The sequence below is a fragment of the Copadichromis virginalis genome, linkage group LG6 (assembly GCF_057382275.1).
Source record: "Copadichromis virginalis isolate Kocher_CV1m ecotype Utaka linkage group LG6, C_Virginalis_male_GT1.1, whole genome shotgun sequence".
Lineage (NCBI taxonomy): Eukaryota > Metazoa > Chordata > Actinopteri > Cichliformes > Cichlidae > Copadichromis > Copadichromis virginalis.
The window spans coordinates 40,175,441-40,193,628 of record NC_140623.1 but is presented as its reverse complement, the minus strand read 5'-3'; the positions used below and the strand labels follow the sequence as shown (position 1 = coordinate 40,193,628).

The following is an 18,188-nucleotide window of genomic DNA, read 5'->3' as shown; positions in this document are numbered from 1 at the left end:
TCGGCTCATTCTTGTTCCCACAGCATTATAAGCAATGATGCTGCAGGATTTTTTACTTTTATGTAAAAGACTGTTATTAATTATAACAATACTAAAAACAGTGTCCTTTCCAGAAGCTCCAGCTGCTAACTTACTGGACGAGCTCCTTAATTTGCAACTATCAGGCAAAGCTGTAATGTCTCGGATCTATAACAAACTGTGCAGTGTAACCCCAGCCCGCGTTGTGGGCCTCAAGTCCACATGAGAGAAGGAGTTGGGTATATCTATGTCAGATGACGTCTGGGACCTTTCTCTGGTAAACTCTACATCACTCTGCGCCCGTCATTCCCTGTTACAATTCAAAGTAGTCCACAGGGCCCACTTATCTAAATCCAAACTAGCTAAGCTTGATCCCACTTTAGACCCTCGCTGTAACAGGTGCGGGTCTGATGATGCCAATCTAACCCACATGTTTTGGACCCGCCCTGCCCTGGCAAATTTTTGGGAGGTGGTTTCCTGCACTTTGAACAAGGCTACTGGCCTGAAACTAGCTGTCAACCCCTACTTGCTCTCTTTGGTACAGCGGGAGAGGATGATAAGTACATTCACGGAGCAAAGCGCAGGGTGCTGTCCTTTGGTTCCCTCTTGGCTAGAAGTGCCATTTTGATGAGGTGGAAAGCTGCTGCCCCGCCCTACTATGGTCGGTGGCTTGCTGATCTCATGTCGTGTCTCAGTCTGGAAAAGATCCACTGCTCCATCCAGAACCAAAAGGGCACATTTGATAAAATTTGGGGTCTCTTTCTGGAAAACTAAACTTCAACTCAATGGATGTTCCAGCTGACTAATGGATCTTCTCCTAAACCCAACCAAGTAGTTTTGTCACATAAGCCTAACAAAGACATTTTGTTGCCAGAACCTAATCAAATCGCTTTGTTGTTTAAACCGAAGTAATTTTGTTTCATAGTCCTGACAAATTCAGTTGTTTAAACCTTCTAAAACACGTTTGTTCCTTTAACCTAACCAAGTAGCTCTGCTGCCAAAACCCAATAAAAGACTTTAGTTGCTTAAACCAATCAAAGCTACAAGATCACAACAATGAAACTGGCCACCTGCAAAGGCCCTGAAAAACATCACTTATGATGTTGTAGGGAAAATACACCAAGACAGTGTTACAGATACGCTGTTGACTCACACAGATACAAAAAACAAAACAAAAAAAGTGTTACGATGACCCATATTTGTTAAGTCATCATCAGCTCAATCAGCTTTTTTGAAGAGCGCTTCCATTACACTCAGCATCTCCATCACGGCCCCCTGCCTCGTCAGTAAATATAACGATAAACAGTCGAGCGGCTGAAAGTGCAGGGCCAGTGCTTTCTGAAACTATTTTTTTATTTGACGCTCATACTTGAGTTATTAGACTTGACATTTTACAATGTAATCCGCCGGGGATGAGTGTGTGCGAGTGTGTTTGAGAGATTAATAGAGATGCTGTATATGCGGGTGGTGGCGAACTTGCAGTGCAAACAAGAATAGTTTGTTGTTTACAGGTGTCAGTGCTGGACACATTCAAGATGAAAGACATCCATCAATGCTAGAGGTCCCCTAGCCTCCAAGCTTCATGCATTTAATGCCAAAAAACACAACAACATGATGCATCAGAGGCATCAGTGGCTCTGTGCTTATTTGTCTCTCACACACACACACACACACACTTACTCTGAAGGCGGTGCCCTCCTCGATGATGGTGGGCAGCTGAGAGAGGCATATGTCCACGGCCAGGTCCCACGCTTGCCTGTAGAGAGGAAACACACACACACCGCATGTAAGTGACATCATATGTCATGAGGAAGATCCTTAAATAAAACTTATTTTCAGGACTTTCCAGGAAGAATAACAAAAAATAAATAAATGAATAAATAAAAAAAAAACTGCCAATCACATTTGGTAGTGTGGGATGGCCAAAGGAAGATCGCATTAAACTGTGGCACCGTTTGCTACCTTTACGAGTTAGAAGCTGCATATATCAAACAGCTAAGACTCAAAATTCTTTCCATACCAGGCATGAACTGAGACCCTGAATCCAAGAATTTAGATCCAGTGATATTTTCTAAAGAACAATGTGTGCTAGCGATGTATTACAGGGTAAGGACTCTGTGACACTTCACCTTATATCCTATATACCAGAACTCCATATGAGTCCAGGCCAACTGTCGTAATACCTTCATACGATGTTGTCCACAGTGACCCTGGTAACAAACAGACTAATTTTATCCATATAATTTCCAGAGTCTTGGAAAATAATTTGTATGTATCCTTCACCTTAATGCAGGAGCAACAGTAAATTTGGTGCGGTGGTATTTTTGTGGTGGTTCTCCAGTCTTGGTGACTGTACGCTACACATGTTTTAAACCATAAGCAACATGGCTCATTTCACACAGCTCATTATTATTGGGCTTCAGGACACTGTGTAAACTGGAAACGCCCCCAAAAACAAACCATGGATGTTCAGAGTGGCGGCCAATTTCCAAAAATTTCCAAAATAGTTCTTTACATAACAGAAATAGTCTTGATGTCGATTCTCTGGCCTTTAATTTATTCCATTTTTAACCAAAATACATGTAAATATTAGGGGTGCAACGATACACAAAATTCACGGTTCGGTTCGGTTCGATACTTTGGTGTCACGGTTCGATATTTTTTCGATACAAAAAAAATGTTCATGCCTTTTTAATTTGTCATTTATTAAAATTATAAATATATATTTTAACTCAAAAGTACAGTTTTTAAATTTAACGCTAACCCTTGTGCGTGTTTTTTATTTTGACAGCGAATGGCACCTGCGGACCACTTATGTGCAGCCCTGGTTATTTAGCTCATCATATTGCAGCCACAGAAATTATTTTGTCCATGAAACCATAAAGCTGCACTTTCTTTTTGCCTTATAGTCTGATTTGTCATAACTTCTCCGTTTTGTGGTAAGCTTTTCTTTGGCTGTCACTTCTTCACCCTGACCCGTCTTATTTGGCTCAGCAGAACTAAAATATATATCCTGCTGCTTTTACACACGCACTCACATAAGCTCAGCGATTCTCTGCGCGATCAACCTCTCACATGTTTAAGCTGCGGGAGATTTCACTTGTCATGTTTGCATAGTAAGCTAACGATTAATAAGACGATGTCAGAGGAATTGGTGCACAAATTATCATCACTCACAGATCAGTGCTGTCGCTCTCTATACACAGTTTGCGGGATTGCAAAGTGAAAGCAAAAAACAAGCGCAAATTCAAACGCGATTTCAATATGTCACATATTGACAGTGGCTCACCGATGCCAATGACATAATTACCCAGCTACATTTCTGAAAGAATGCAAAAGCATTGACATATATTTTTCCTTCCTACAATAGGCCAACGGGCAGGGCAGAGATAGATTTTGGTAGCCCGACTGGAAAAATCGCTAGCTCCAGGACGTCGGGCTAGTGATATTGCGAGCCCTGTATCTGATTGAGGAATCACTCATCTTTGGAAAAGAGAGTTTATTACAGAGAAATGTCTCTTTCCAAAATAAAAGTTATACTATCCACTTCTTCTGGGCTATATTCTCAGCAGCATAAGGAGAATCATGTGCTAACGGCTGTCTAAATGACTCGGCTAAAGTTAGTAGCATGCTTGCTTTTTTTTGTCTGCTTCCACTTGTCTTTGCACTAGGATGATGTCGGCGTAAATGTGCAGTCATATTCGTTGTGTTCCCGCTAGTGCTTTCAGGTTAATCTCGTTGAAATGACCTTAACGCCACAACATGGCAAATCTCCGTTAACAGCTACCGCCGATTGCCCGTGCATGGGGCTAGACGGCTAACACGTTAACGAGCTAACTGCGCTAACACACTAGCTCCCACCCATGTAATTGAGCATTGCATGGCACATCCAACATACTGTTTTACTTTAGTCCATGACTCGCTTACCTTCAGGGTCATACCTCACATGAAAACCAAAATAATTCCAAACGCCAGATCTGAATGAGGGTGGGGGAGGTGCCCTGCGCTCTTCCTTCTGACTATGCTGTCTGTGTTGAGCGCTCAGTGAATCTGCGTTCGACTACTCCGCCTAGGCTGCACTGTCGAGCCTAGGCGGAGTAGTCGAACGCAGATTCACTGAGCGCTCAACACAGACAGCATCGTCAGAAGGAAAGTTGATAAAATAAATTACAAATTTTGTATTGTTCATACATATGCATACTGAACCGAAAGCACTGTATCGAACGGTTCAATATCGATACGAATATCGTTGCACCCCTAGTAAATATTACATTTTATTGCTAAAGACTTGGCAGGGATTTCACTATTTACTGTTTTTTAACCTCTTGGTATTCTCCAGATTAACCTGAGTCTTGTCAAGGGTTGGAGGTAAGCTTAGGGTTGGGTTTTGTTTTAGCACCATCCTCAAAAGGTAAACTCTCAGATCTACTGATTCTCATGTAGCCCCAAGCAGAATCAACAAAAGCAGGTCATAAACCAGACCTGGGCCATTTTTTCCATCCTGCCACTAACACTCATTTTGCTCAGCTCACGTTTTCTCCCTCGCACTCCTCATCATGCACACGGGCTTCTTTAAATTCGCAGCCTGAGGTCCTGAGGAGGGCAGTGAGGAGCCTTTAATCCCGTTGGAAACACAAGCTCTCCTCTCATGGCCATCATTTCTAATTCATGGGGTTATGCAACTCACATCAAACCTTATCACAGCTTCTCTTTTCTCTCTTTCTGCCCGTCTCTCTTCTCCCTTCACTTTCCAGCTCCTTATTGCAGACAATTGAACTCTGGGCCTCGATGGGGCTTTTTCCCCTCAGTTAACAGGAGGCGGGGGTTGAGTCATGTTCCCAGTCGATACGCAGCAACGTAATGTGATGCTGAACCACTGATGCTGAGTTCACTCTGTCTGAGACTCCTGCTTTAATGGCCTTTCCCATTATCTCAATGTGATATAATAGAGTTGCACTCTTGGTCAACAGCACATTGTTAAAGACATAATGGACCCACTGATGAATGTGTAACATGCAAACATGCAATACAGCATGTAGAAAGCATTTGTGGCTATTCCAGCTTCTGTCAGCTGCTGCAAAAACAGAAGCGTATATCTATTCAGGAGCCGGTGTAGTCGCCTTCCAGTGAAAATATTACCCGTGCAAACACACACTACTGCTCTATTAAGAACAGATGCTGCTCGTTTTACAGTGTTGGTGCCATATGAGGCCTAATTTTTGACGTACTAGCCCTGATTATATTCATGCACTGTTTCAACTAAGACTTCTGTTTACATGAATATCTTACATTGCAGTTAGCAAACAAATGATTCCTCTAGATGCACAAGTCAGAGTGCTGTATTGTGTTATTTTGTTTTTATCCAACTCATTTTTAAAGACAAACGTGGAACAACACCTTGCTAACCAACCCAATCGGGTTTAATCCTCGTGCTTATTTAGACGCTACGCTGAAGTTGCTACAGTAGCTTTAGACTAGCTGGCCAACTTATTTCTAGAAGTGTGATGAGGCTGGCTTAAAAAGTGAGCCAGCCTCCATAGACACACATATGAAGTTGTCGAAGTTTAAAGCAATAAAACATTATGCACTCCACACTGTATATAAATGCCACTTGTTTTGCACATATTCAACTCTGTATATTTTATATATTTTATTATTATTATTTATTTATTTTTTTTTTTACTATTTAATTTGTAAAAATGTGTATACACACACACACACACACACACACACACACACACACACACACACACACACACACACGTAGGAAAATATTTAGTATACACATCCAGAAATGCATACACTATTATATATTGTACATATATTTATTAGTTTCAGGTTGGCCATTCTTGTATTTTGCTCGTTTGTGTTGTTGTGTTTGCACATCTCTGTTGCTTGTGGGGCTCACACACAAGAATTTCACTCGCATGTGCTGTGCCAGTGTGCCTGCACATGTGATGTGACAATAAAAGTGATTTGATTTTGATTTGATAAAAAGCCTTTTTATAGTCTGATACAAAGAAAAGGTTTGGTCTCAGTGGGCAGCTTATCCCCTTTTTTAATAACTCATATCCAGCCTTGACTGACAGTCGTCCTGACATAAGGAGTCGACCGGTGTCGGCTGGGCCTCATCGTCGCTCATCACTGAATTAGACCTCTGCTCTGTTTTGTGCTGCTGATGCTTTTTGGAGCATTTTTAATTGAATTACTTCTACTGACCACCCAAGCAGGTTGTGCAGACTAACATGTAATATGAAGTCATGTGAAGGGAGGGACAAAAACCACACTGGAGATGTGATATCACAGGCACAGGCCAGTGCAACAACAGAGGAGGGAATGAGCTTACTTTAGTTAGCCATAAAGTGAGTAGATGGTGTGCAGCTACTGAAGAAAGAAGATTCAACAAACTAGAAAGTGAGTCAGTGACCTTCATTATACCCGAGTTGGACTGTTTGCAGTATTATAGTATGTGTATCCTTAACACTTTCAATTTCATGCTTATCATCAACACTGGCACTCCTATGACTCCATCTAGATTCAGTGCAAACTGCAATTTTTTCAGGGTCACATCATACTGTGACTGCACTGCTGCTAAGAAGTTCCCCACTTAGTGGAAACCGCTTCTTTCTCCACTGTAACTTAAAACTATATATTACTTGTAGTGCTGTTACTTAATGTAATGCTCCGTTTGCCATACAGCAACTTTAAAACTCGTTTTAAAATGCTTCTTTAAATGTGATCATATTTGCTTCTAAAGGCCTCTAAAAGACAGGCGTTATCATTCTGTTCCCTGTTGGCTAGGAGGGCAATCCTACGGAGGTGGCGGGATGCTGCCCCTCCCAACAGTGGTTATATGACCTCATGTCATGTCTAAAACTGGAAAAAAAAAAAAAAAAAAAAAAAATCAGACATTTACTCCAGAACTCTACTGGGAAAAATCAAAGCATGTGGGGTCCTTTCCTTCATGCATTTCAAAATCTATAAGAATTTTTCAGCAAACTCTCTTATGTCAGGTGTGGAAATACAGTGTACAGGGCAGTGACCTGGGTGGGATTATTTTGCAGGGATTAAGTTATGTTTCTCTCTTTTCTTCTTCTTTTATTTCACAGCCTTAAATGTACGGGCTGATTACCCCGAATGTACAGACCATCTGTAATCCCTTTCTTCTCTTTTTGTCCATATGTATAAAAAAAAAAACTCTTAATAAAAAGACATTGTTTAAAAAAATGTGGCCATGTGTGACTGCTACTGATGTTGTTATACGAGCTGCTTTCCTTAGTTTCGGAGAACAATTATTGTTGCTTTTTTTTTTTTTTTTTTTTTTTTTTTTTTTCTTTTCTAAATGACATCAGAAACAGCAGTATGCGACATTACGTGATGGCAGAGCTTCAGTTCATCCTTTGTCATTTTTTTTTTTTTTTTTTTTTTTTTTTTTTTTTAATAAATAGGACAGGGGGAATGAATGAGAGAGAGAGGGGGAGAGAAAGAAAGAAAACCAAAGGGGAGAAGAGACGGTGAGAAGGGGGGGGAAGAGAGACAAAAAAAAAAAAAAAACTCCTGGGTCACCTGTATGGAGAAAAAAAAGAAAACAAACAAACAAACAAAAACAAACAGAGGAGACAGCAAACAACAAAGAGCAACATAATAATAGAGAAAACAAAGCACCATCACAATAAACTAGCTAGTCATAGATATCAGTATTTACTAAGTAATAAACGATATTGTGCAGCACGCAAGATAGACAGCGCACAGTGTGCTTTGAGGCAGCAGCCAAGAAAGCTTTAGTCCGCGTCTGTGAATACCCATGTGTGCATACCTGTGTGGATCAGCATGCTTGCATTCCAAAGGTTTCTCCATGTAATGATCTGCTAGGGAGTGTGGGGGGGCCACAGCCCCGTCCTCCAGGGTGTGAAATTATTGTTGGTTTTAGATACAGTTTGTTTCTTGATATGGTACAAAAAGTAAAACTTCTACAAGTACAGGAGGGAAGACGCTGCTGGAGCATCCTTCAGAGTTATGGTAATCATTAATAGATCCATTGGCGCTGACAGAGCTGCAAGAGCCTTATTTTTGGACATATGATGTTAATATTATAAAAAAATCGCTCTGAATTAAACGTGTTTTCTCGGTTTCATAACGTCAAGTACTGGGATTACAATCTGTGTGCACACATTGCCAACAAATCTCCATCCCTGCTGGTGTTTATGTAACCCAATGGTGTGGAAACCAGCAGATAGAGCAGTGCTATCAGCGAGGACACACTCACGGGGAGGAGGCTGCTGCACTGTTTAGGATGACAGCATTAACTTGGATGATGTCTGCGAATCCGAATGAGTAACTCATCACACCAAAGCCCGTCTGTGTGCGATGAGGGGACAGAGCAGGGGACCAGTTGGCGCTGACTAAGCTCTTTTTGTGTGTGCGAGTGCGTTGCCTGCAGAGAGTGGTGCAGCAACGCGCAAACAGGAGCGCAGATATAAAGCAGACACACACCCACGCACACTCCCACACTAAAACTGCCCACGAGGGAGCAATCAACCTGGGGTTTATCTGCTCTCTCCCATCTCCTCCATCTGAATAACAATTGCTGTTGGTGTTCAGGCACCAACATCGATCAACGAGCACCCAAACTGCTTAATTCCTCCTCTATGTTTCCCTTCCTTTCCCATCTATGTTCATCCAAACTTTTATTTTTCCACCAGCCTTATATCTCCAGCACGTCCCTTTTTCATTGTCCATTCGGTTTAGTTTTCTGCACTCTTAAAGCGCCTCTCTGCTGTTAATCTGTCGTGCTTAATACTGCATGTGCTGCTGTGAAACAAAGTGATACTCTTCATTTCTTTGGCGGTAAACTGTAATGTACCCACAATCTAAAAAAAAAAGTGGGTAGGCATGAGAATGAAAGGCTACTGCTTCAGTAAAGAGCAGTATTCTTTACAATAAGTGATGCCAGGCTGTTACACAACAAGTCACTCCTCGAGGCAATGAGAGTGAGAGATTTTTTTCCCAAACACAAGCCAGATAATGAGTGGGAGAGATGGAGGGAGGCATTTATAGAAGACCAAGAGGAGAAACAATAGATAGTGGGAGAAGTGTTGGTGTAAGTAAAGCAAGATAGACGATGGGATAATGTTCCTAGCAATGCCTAAAAGACTTTAAAAGCTCGTCTCTGTGTTTACAAGTGTAGTTACGAGAACACATGACTAATAAATCAGTAAAATGATGCAGAAACTTGTCAGTCCCAAACTGTGTGAGTATAAGTAAAACCTTTAAACTCTTATTTTGTGTTATTAAATAATTCAAAAAGGTTTTTTGTTTTTCCCCCGGTTTATTTTTGTGGTGTGGCTGCTTTTAAACTAAATCTGCCATGGCTGACACAGATAAAGACGTCCCACAAAGTCTTTTAACATCCCCCAGAGGACAAGTGCTTTTTCGTTGCTTTCAGTCAAAAGGTGGACGCATTTGGCTGCAGGTTAATGTGAGTGGGTGGGAAAAGAAACGGCAGCACTTTTACTCTAAATCCAACCTGTCTCGTCTCTGCACTGCATTTATGTTGACTACAAAATAGATCTGAGGCACAGAAGGGTTTCAGCAGTGACGCTCCTACCAAGTAAAATGACAGAGATGAGAAATGACCATGCAGAGTCATCTGTTCTTTGTTTTAAATGACGCTCGTCCGCACAGTCACCACATCAGGCTACAGCAACAAGGTTCTGTAGTGCGCAGACAAAGTGAGCATGAGAAGAGCAAACACTCTTCTCATGCCACGAAACAAAAGAGGAAAATAACTGCAGTTCCTCAAATGACCACTTGAGGCCGACACTCAGTTTTACAGCAGATACATGCTAACATGCTTACAGCATGCTACAAACAACAGTTCTGGCCTCCATGTGTAAACAACCCAGTCAGGACAAACACACAGGTGGCCAATTGCCCGTTTTGATTTAATTCCTCACAATTTTAATTCATAATAAAGGCCAGGCCTGCTGTTAAAGAAGGGAATGTTCAGCACTTGGGTGGACTAAAAGACACCCAAACAGGTTTTGTTTGGATTGCAGATGCAACGTGCATCTTGTGATAGCTGATAACTCCCTCAGCTTCACCCATCGACCCAGTTTAAAAACTGAGGCTTAAGTTTTAAGCGTTTAGACATAAGTTTTAGTGTTCGACCGTCCTGATGCAAAGATAAAGAATTTTCTATTTAAAAACACACACATTTGCCGAGGAGAAGAAAAGAGGAAGGCTACAGAGAACATTCATGGATGTAGTGAAGGAGGACAGATGGTGTGACAGAAGAACATGGTCGGGAATAAGGATGAGATGGAGGCAGGCAGGCCGCTGTGCGACCCCCTCGCGTGAGCAGCAAAAAGACTTCATATGCAAAGGTGTATTTGTGAATCATAAAGATATACATAGAGTATACAAGTACTTTTCCATATCAGAACACACTTTCCTGCTTTGTTACTGGTATTACAGGTATACTGTGAAAATTACCAGTCAATCAACATAAACACAGACTTTGCCCCGCCCCTGGTGAAGGCAGCTGTGTGCCTCTGCCATGTGGGAGAGAGCAGCACATGGAGCCAAACTGGAAACTGTCAACATGCAAAAATAAATGAGAAACAAGATTCGTGGAAACTAAACTTAGTATAAATGAAGAGCGTGCATATGCTCCAGAGAAGCAGCAAATAAAGACACCTACGTGTTTTGGCTTACACTTCAACATTATATTTAGAGGTTGTGAGAGTAAATAAGGCACTTTTAATATGTTGTAGTAACTGTAGTTACACAGATGGGTCTACATTTTTACGCAGACCCTGACGCACCCTGTCCTGTTTTTGCTTATAGACTAGAGTGACAGCAACGCTCTTGGTCACACTGCTGCACATACAGATGCTCAGCTACTGTGCACCTTCTCCTGCTTCTGTTTTCAGACAGAGCACAGAGCTGTTTCTGCGACACGGGTAAAACAGGCTGCAGTGCATCCGGTAGTAAAACAAACACTGTCATGCGTGAGCACTATCAGCTCTGGTGTCACGCTCTCAGGTCGCTTCTTCTGACTGGATTACTCTTGAAAACAGAAGATTTGAACAGCAGGCGGGTGGCACGTCTGTGAAAACGTCTACTGAATGCACAAAGATGAAGTTGAAGGAGAGCTCCATAAACTCTCTACAAGTGCAGTTAAACTCCCAGAAATATCTCACTGCATTAAAAGTGTTTATCCTAATTGCTTTGGTAAAATGAGGAATTGCAAAACCAAACTAAATGGTCAGAAAGACGCAAAGTAATTCCTGATGGAAAACAGTTTCAGACATTTAACATTTAACAATCAAACCCATAACTTTAAAACAATTGAGCCCTGAGGCAGATTTTTCCTTTTGTGCATAAGATGCCAGACTCATGGCCTTTTTTAATAGCCCCACACTAACAATCATTAAACAGGCACACATAAAAAAGGCAACACTGTCTGCTCTCTAATCATAACGTGTGTTTGTTAGAAAGTCTGTTCAAACTCCAACTGCAGTGCGCCTGAACAAACAGCAAAGCCTCAAGGATGACTCTCCCTCGTACTCTTGCCTTCTGCTTTGCAAAGCTGTGGACATCTGTGTTACCGGTGTGCGTGAAAGTGAGCCCCGAGCTCCGTTTGTGTGCGTCTTACCACATGGCGTGCATGTATGTAGGGGGCAGGCGGGGGCTGCTGACTGGTGTGCAGTTGTATGACCTCATTATCCTCTCTGCTAACAGAAAATTGCGAAACAAGCTGGCCACCAGCAGGTCCTGACGAAACAACTTCTGGAACAAATCTGCAGAAAGAGAAAGGGAACATCAAATGATTTAAGTGAACACAGAGATAAGTTTGCATGTGGGAGGAAACGGGGGCCTGAAAGACTCGATAAACAAAAAGAAGCTTAACTAGAGCGAGGCGACTACTTTAGAGAAAAATGGGCTACTTTGTTTGTATGCTTAGAGAATATAAAGGGCAGGAAAATGCAGATTTAAGCCGTGTCGCAGTCACGTTTTCGTCAACTCATTAGTGTATTCACCAATTCACTGTAATGGGGCCAGGCCAATCCCATGGCAATCTCTTAGCTTATGATTATGATTACTTCGCTTGTGTGTTGGGGATATTTTACGAGACACTGTCTGACAGCTTCTGTGCCCACTGCTAGTGTTGGGCTGTTTAAACACTGAAGTGTCATTGTGTGTGTGTGTGTGTGTGTGTGTGTGTGTGTGTGTGTGAGTGAGAGAGAGATTTGGATTAGGTGTGCAGTGCCTTCATTACAGGGATTCTTTCTGATGCGAGATGCTTCATTAACAGCAGAGCCCCGAGGGTTTAAAAGGCTTCTGCAGCCATCAGCCTTGTCACATTGCTATTCTAGCTGGGATACAGTTTGTCTCATGAGAGTCTGAGCCCTCCTCTGTGTGGATGTGTGTTGCATTCAACAGACAGGTGGCCAATGAGGGAATCTGCGTGCGATGCATGCAAACTGTAACAACATGTAGAAAAAAAGGAAATTGTGTGCGTTTTTATCTGGGGAGGCTGAGCTTGAGGGTAACGGCTAATGGCAGCGCTGTGTGTTGTAAGCAGGAGTTTTGCTACGTGTGTGTGTGTGTGTGTGTGTGTGTGTGTGTGTGTGTGTGTGTGTGTGTGTGTATACGGGTTTTTATGTCTGCCAAATTATGTTTAAATGATGTCCCCAATTACTCTGCTAGACGCTCCAAACACAATTAATCTCAATTTGAGCAGCCAACCTGCACGTACTGCACTTTTGGCATTTTATAGAAAACAGCTTCACTATTTTCTACCACTGGGGACGTTCTCAAAGTTTTAGCACTGCTGATGCGTCACTACTGCGCAGTTTTTATTAGGTGCCCTAATTTGAGCTCCCTGAGAACTGAAACACATGGGGTCATTTCATTTTTAATCACTGCCCAAACATGTTCAACTAAAGATTGCAGCGCGCCTCAGATGTGTCTCCGGCTCCAACAAGAGGAAATGTTCCTGCATGTTTGCTTCTCTAATCATTTTAGAAGAAATTAAACTCTTACCTTCTTTTTCATAATTTATTGTGATATAAATATGTTATAAGGCTTCATTGCCCCTAAATAGAGAAATACAACAATGGTTTGATTTATGTTCATTTTCAAAAATGGATATTGACATTGACGGAAATATGCCAGATTTGATTTAATTGGCTGATTTTTATCTTCTGGCAACTTAAACCATATGCATTAAAATGAAAAGAAAAAAGCACCAGGGCACATACAGCAGCCCGTAAGTGCATAAGTGATGGAACAATGACATAATGTGCAAAACAAACATTAAATAGAAGCAAATAAGCAGAACTTCCAGCCACTCATCCAGATTTATCCATTTCATTTCTGAATTAGAACTGACTTTTATTTTAGCTTAAACTAACTGTTATTGTGGGTTGTTAAGCAAGAGTATCTGTTCAATCTGTTTATTGTATTAGTTCATATATTTTGGTTTTGGTAATCCCTGCTATAAAGTTCTGTGACTGAAAAAAAGAAAAACAAACAAAAACTAAACCAAGGTCAAGGAAGTCACCTTGGACACCACTACAGTCACTTCACTGCTTCTGCTAATTGCTGGAAAATGTCAACGCTTTACCTTTAATTTCTTTTTGGAGAAGAGGATGAAGTCAGAGGGGGCGCAATCTGGTGAGTGGGATGGGCAGTGAGCAAGGACTATGATGACATGGCCAAAAGCAAATTCTGGCTTTTTCATGTGCTCTGTGACGGCACCCTGGCACAAGTACGTTATGGAAATTATGAGTATTTATACCCTCTTAAAGAAAGAGCTGTTCGTGAAATGAGGCTGACCAGATCTGAAGGAGAACGAGTTGCACCAGGCATGGTCATCCGATTTATAGCTTCGAAACTCACACAGAGTACCATAAACCTGCTCCTACACCAGCTCTAAATGTCAGGAAACGCATTGCGTCTCTGCTACAAGCAGCTCGGCTTCCCATGTAGAGCCAAAACATCCAGAATCACCATCAGACAGCAGTCACTGGACTCAAAGTCTCCACTGGGATTAACCCTGGTTTAGGTTTCCCTATTTAATTAGACCTCAGCAGACAGGCGGGTTAACCCCAGAAAAATCCATTACTGTGCACAGTTTAGCTGGTTTGCAGCAGATGCTGTCGCTCAGAAACCTCGGCTCATTTTTGCCGTATCTAGCAAAACACTGGCAACCATCAGTGGCACTCTTCAGCCACACTGACTTCTCAGCCTCTCGCATTCACAAGATTTTCATAAAACCTGACCTGGACTGAAACACTAAGTTTGATGTCCACAGAGAAATCACAGATGTGCACCTCTAAAGCTCGCTGAGGTTTTTTAGCTGATGGTTTATTTTTTAGTGTGCTTTCCAGGCTGTGATATTTTCCCAGTGTCTTTCATTCCCAACATTTGTTTTGGAAGTTGAGATGAGTTTAATTTGGGATGCACTCACTTTCCATCATAAGAAAACTATTTCTAACCCAACTAATGTCTTTCTTAAGATCTTTTAAGGTACATTATTTTGGTGAGAACAGCTTGCTCACGACTGTTAAACAAAACTGTGTGCCTGCGTGTGAGCGCCTCACCTCTGGGCAGAACATTCCAGGCGATCGTGTCGGTGATGGCTGTGAAGATCCAGTTGAGCTCTCCGAGGGGAGTGCGTCTGTCATTGAGCCTGCCAGGGATCCTGCAACACACACAACACAACACAGATGGCTGTGTCAGCCGCGCTCACTGTATGTCACATAGTTTACTCAGAGAACAAAGTGGCAACTGCTCAGTACTATCATCACAACACATCTGAAGAAATTTACATTTGCACTTAGGTGCTTACTCAGAGGCCGAAAAGAAATGGGAGGCAGGATATGTGTGCACTCATACACTTGTGTGCAGAACACATACTGTAACCCTGTGAGCACAAGACCCGAGACACAGAGCGACATCAAAGATACATGCACTGTTTAGCTCAGATCATATGTGAGAGCCACGTGCAAAAGGCTTCAGGTTGCAGTCGTCACGTAATAAACTCCAAGTGGACTTTTTAATCAAGTTAATCACAAATCAATTTGTGCGTGCATCTGTCATTGTCAACAGTAATTAAGATTTGTGTTCCACTGCAGCAGCTCGGGGCGGCTACATATGTTTGTAGGAATGACCACCTAATCAGATCCCTCAGCTTTTCTGGCATGAGAGCAACCTCAACTCTCTCAAAGTGGAGCGAGCGTGTGGGCAACTGGTGTAACCCCATGTCCCATGAATAAAGTCACCATATCCCTCTAAGAACTGGGTGCTTTGTTATTCTTCTTTCTTTTCCGCACAAAAAAAAGAACAAAGAAGAAATTTGACAACCATCAGAACAGGTTTTTGGTTTTTCCAAGGGTGGCCCTGGTATGCTGTAAAGGCAGATATCGCCCTCACTAACCAATGCTGCACACCCAATCAATTTGACCCCGAAATATGACAAACCACTCGGCTGTCTTGATGCATGCTCAATCATCCAGGTAAGTAAATCCCAAAAAGCTTGATTCTGGTCACCTGGATGAGTGACGAAACGTTTCCCCCCCAAATAAAAACGTTATGTCAGGTGAACAGAATCAACCTTTTGGGAAACCACTCAGTTCAGAAAACAAAGCAGGAGTTCATCAAATTTTCGATGGTTGGTGGCTAAGAGTAGGAGAGTGGACTGGAAGAGCACCCAGAAGTACTTTCCAATAACAAGGTACTCTTTTCTCCTCTGCAACCTTGGTGATGTTGTGTAAATCCACCAATTATTACTGCAATTTGTAAGCTGACGACTTGCAAAGAATCAGCCGCCAAAATGACCAGCAACACATACCTCTGACATAATCAATACCCGGGCAACTCATCTGACCCGTGACTATTTGTTATCACCACTGGAGAAGATGATAAAAAATATCGACGACTTTATATACCTCTGTTATTAAAACCATTTTAACCTTTTCGTTTTTCATCGTTGGTTTAAATCAAAAAGGCCGGAAGGACATTGTTAACCTTTATCTCTAAAAATCAATCATAGACAGCTGCTTCACTGCTTAGTACTGAATACGTTTACTAAAAGGCTCGTGTCATTATCAGTGGTGCTTCACTAAAATCCTCATCTCACGCTAAAATCAACGTGTAAAACAAACAGCTGAAAGTTCCTGGAAGTCTGGTACAAGAGTGGATTGGAGAGGATTTCAGTCAGTGGTGATGGAGATCTTATCAGACGTAGGAAATACGAACACAGCCTTTGATACACCATGTAATACCATCTGGGAAGTGTCTGATTTGCAATGTATTTTAACACGTGGCCACTGCAGTAAAAGCATACCTGGATATAAGATCACACAGCAGAACACCATCAATAATAGATTTTCCTCTCGAGAGTCTGGACCTCAACATTATTGAAGCAGTGTGGCATCATCTTAACAGAGTGGAACAAAACGCAGCCAACACACAAAGAAAAGCTTTGGTTGCACTTCAAAAAGCTTGGATGAATGTTCCTGAATGTTCCTACTTCTGGGAATTTCTTGGTCATACCAAATACTGACTTTCAAGATTTTTAGAATTGCACAAACTTCCATTCATTTTTGCATGTTTCGCTGACTACTGTACATATTTCACATTTTCCTTGCAAAACAACAATGGGTTGGCTCATGACTTATGCGCCATACAGTAAAAGTGCCAGATTTTAATCAGGTTCATCAATCTAGCACAGATTATCTTCAGACCAAACCTCATGAAAATGACCGAGTGGAGTTTTCTCAGGGCTTAAAATTGCTCACCAGGAAATCCGACTATAATGTAATTTCTATGAATCACATCTTGCTACAGAAATCCAGCATTTGGCTCCTGTCTGACATTATTGCATTATTCACACAGCTGTGCGTTTGCGCCACAGTGACTTGACATGTGTAAACCCATGAACTGTACATCATACTTAAAGACGGTTATTCCATGACCAGCACCGTGGAAATGAGAGCTTGAGAATGTGCTGCTGAAAGAGAACAAGACGCCCCGACAGTAATCGCCGTAGCAAAACCAAGAAAATTACCTTTACAACACCTACCCGTCTGCCTTTTAATGAGCACTATTAAAAGCAATGAGGGAAACTAGGAGAATGGGCAAACATTAGCTGCCTCAGAGGCATTACAGTTAGTGTGAGCCATTTGAGCCCGAATAAAGAAATATATTTTAAATTAATGACAAATGTACAGGAAAGATAAATGCAGGAAAACACTGTTAAGAGCCTGCACGACCTCGATCACTGCAGCAAACAAAGCTGAAAACCTGTTTGAGTATGGATATGATTTAAAACCTCAAACGTTCAGATTTGTTCCTATAAAGATTACTCTTTCAACAACACTCAACTGAACTGAAGGGACTGATTGCTTGAACTTTGACATTTTGGAAATGTAATCATTATTATCGTAAACATTCATATAGAATTTGGTCGTAATTATCATATGAATTCTTCAGTTATGCTAAAAATGTGTTAAAAAATAGACGTGCAAACCTTTTGGGGGAAGAAATTGCAATATTTCTGAATTATTATCGGTGATTTTGGTTTGTTAGACCAAAATGGTTAAAAGGTACATGTTGCTTCATATCTAGAAAATCAGGACTGTATTTACCATGGTTAGAAGATGATTAATTGTTTATGATGTTTTCTGCAATAATAAATATAAAGAAAGACAACAAAAACAAATGCAGGCCAACAAGTTCAAGAACAGCTGCTCTCCATCCTTTCTGAGTGAAGTTTTCAAACCAACATGAAAATGAACTTTTCCTGTGTGAGACAACTCTGACGATGAACTTGCTATGAGGACACAAAAACTATGTTATCCTGAGATAATGAGATAATAAACTTGCAAGATCAAAACATAACTGTAAACCAGAAGTGGTTTTGGCTTCTTTAATAATGTATAAAATGAGAGGGAAACAAGTTTTGGTGAATAAATAATGGAGGCTCGGTAATGATTGGCTCAGAAATCGGTTACAGTAATTGCACAACACTGACATCCAGAAGTGCGCTCGCCCAATTTGATCACGTTGTGTCATCACCGACAGTCACTCCCTAACGTTATTGTTTCCAGCCTGATTTTATAATCGTTAGTTGGTGCACTACAGCACTGTCAAGAACC

At 41.5% G+C, this 18,188-nt stretch overlaps 1 protein-coding gene across 3 annotated transcripts in view; it reads right to left on the bottom strand.

The window, feature by feature from the left end:
- rptor (regulatory associated protein of MTOR, complex 1) overlaps positions 1–18,188 on the bottom strand; it is a 199,813-nt gene that overhangs the window by 68,396 nt on the left and 113,229 nt on the right. For all 3 annotated transcript variants that reach the window (XM_085460410.1, XM_085460411.1, XM_085460409.1), the window contains 3 exons: positions 14,631–14,731; positions 11,678–11,822; positions 1,699–1,774 (listed from right to left, as the gene is read on the bottom strand). In XM_085460410.1, the coding sequence (XP_085316536.1) occupies positions 1,699–1,774; positions 11,678–11,822; positions 14,631–14,731 (322 nt within the window). The remainder of the gene's footprint in view (positions 1–1,698; positions 1,775–11,677; positions 11,823–14,630; positions 14,732–18,188) is intronic.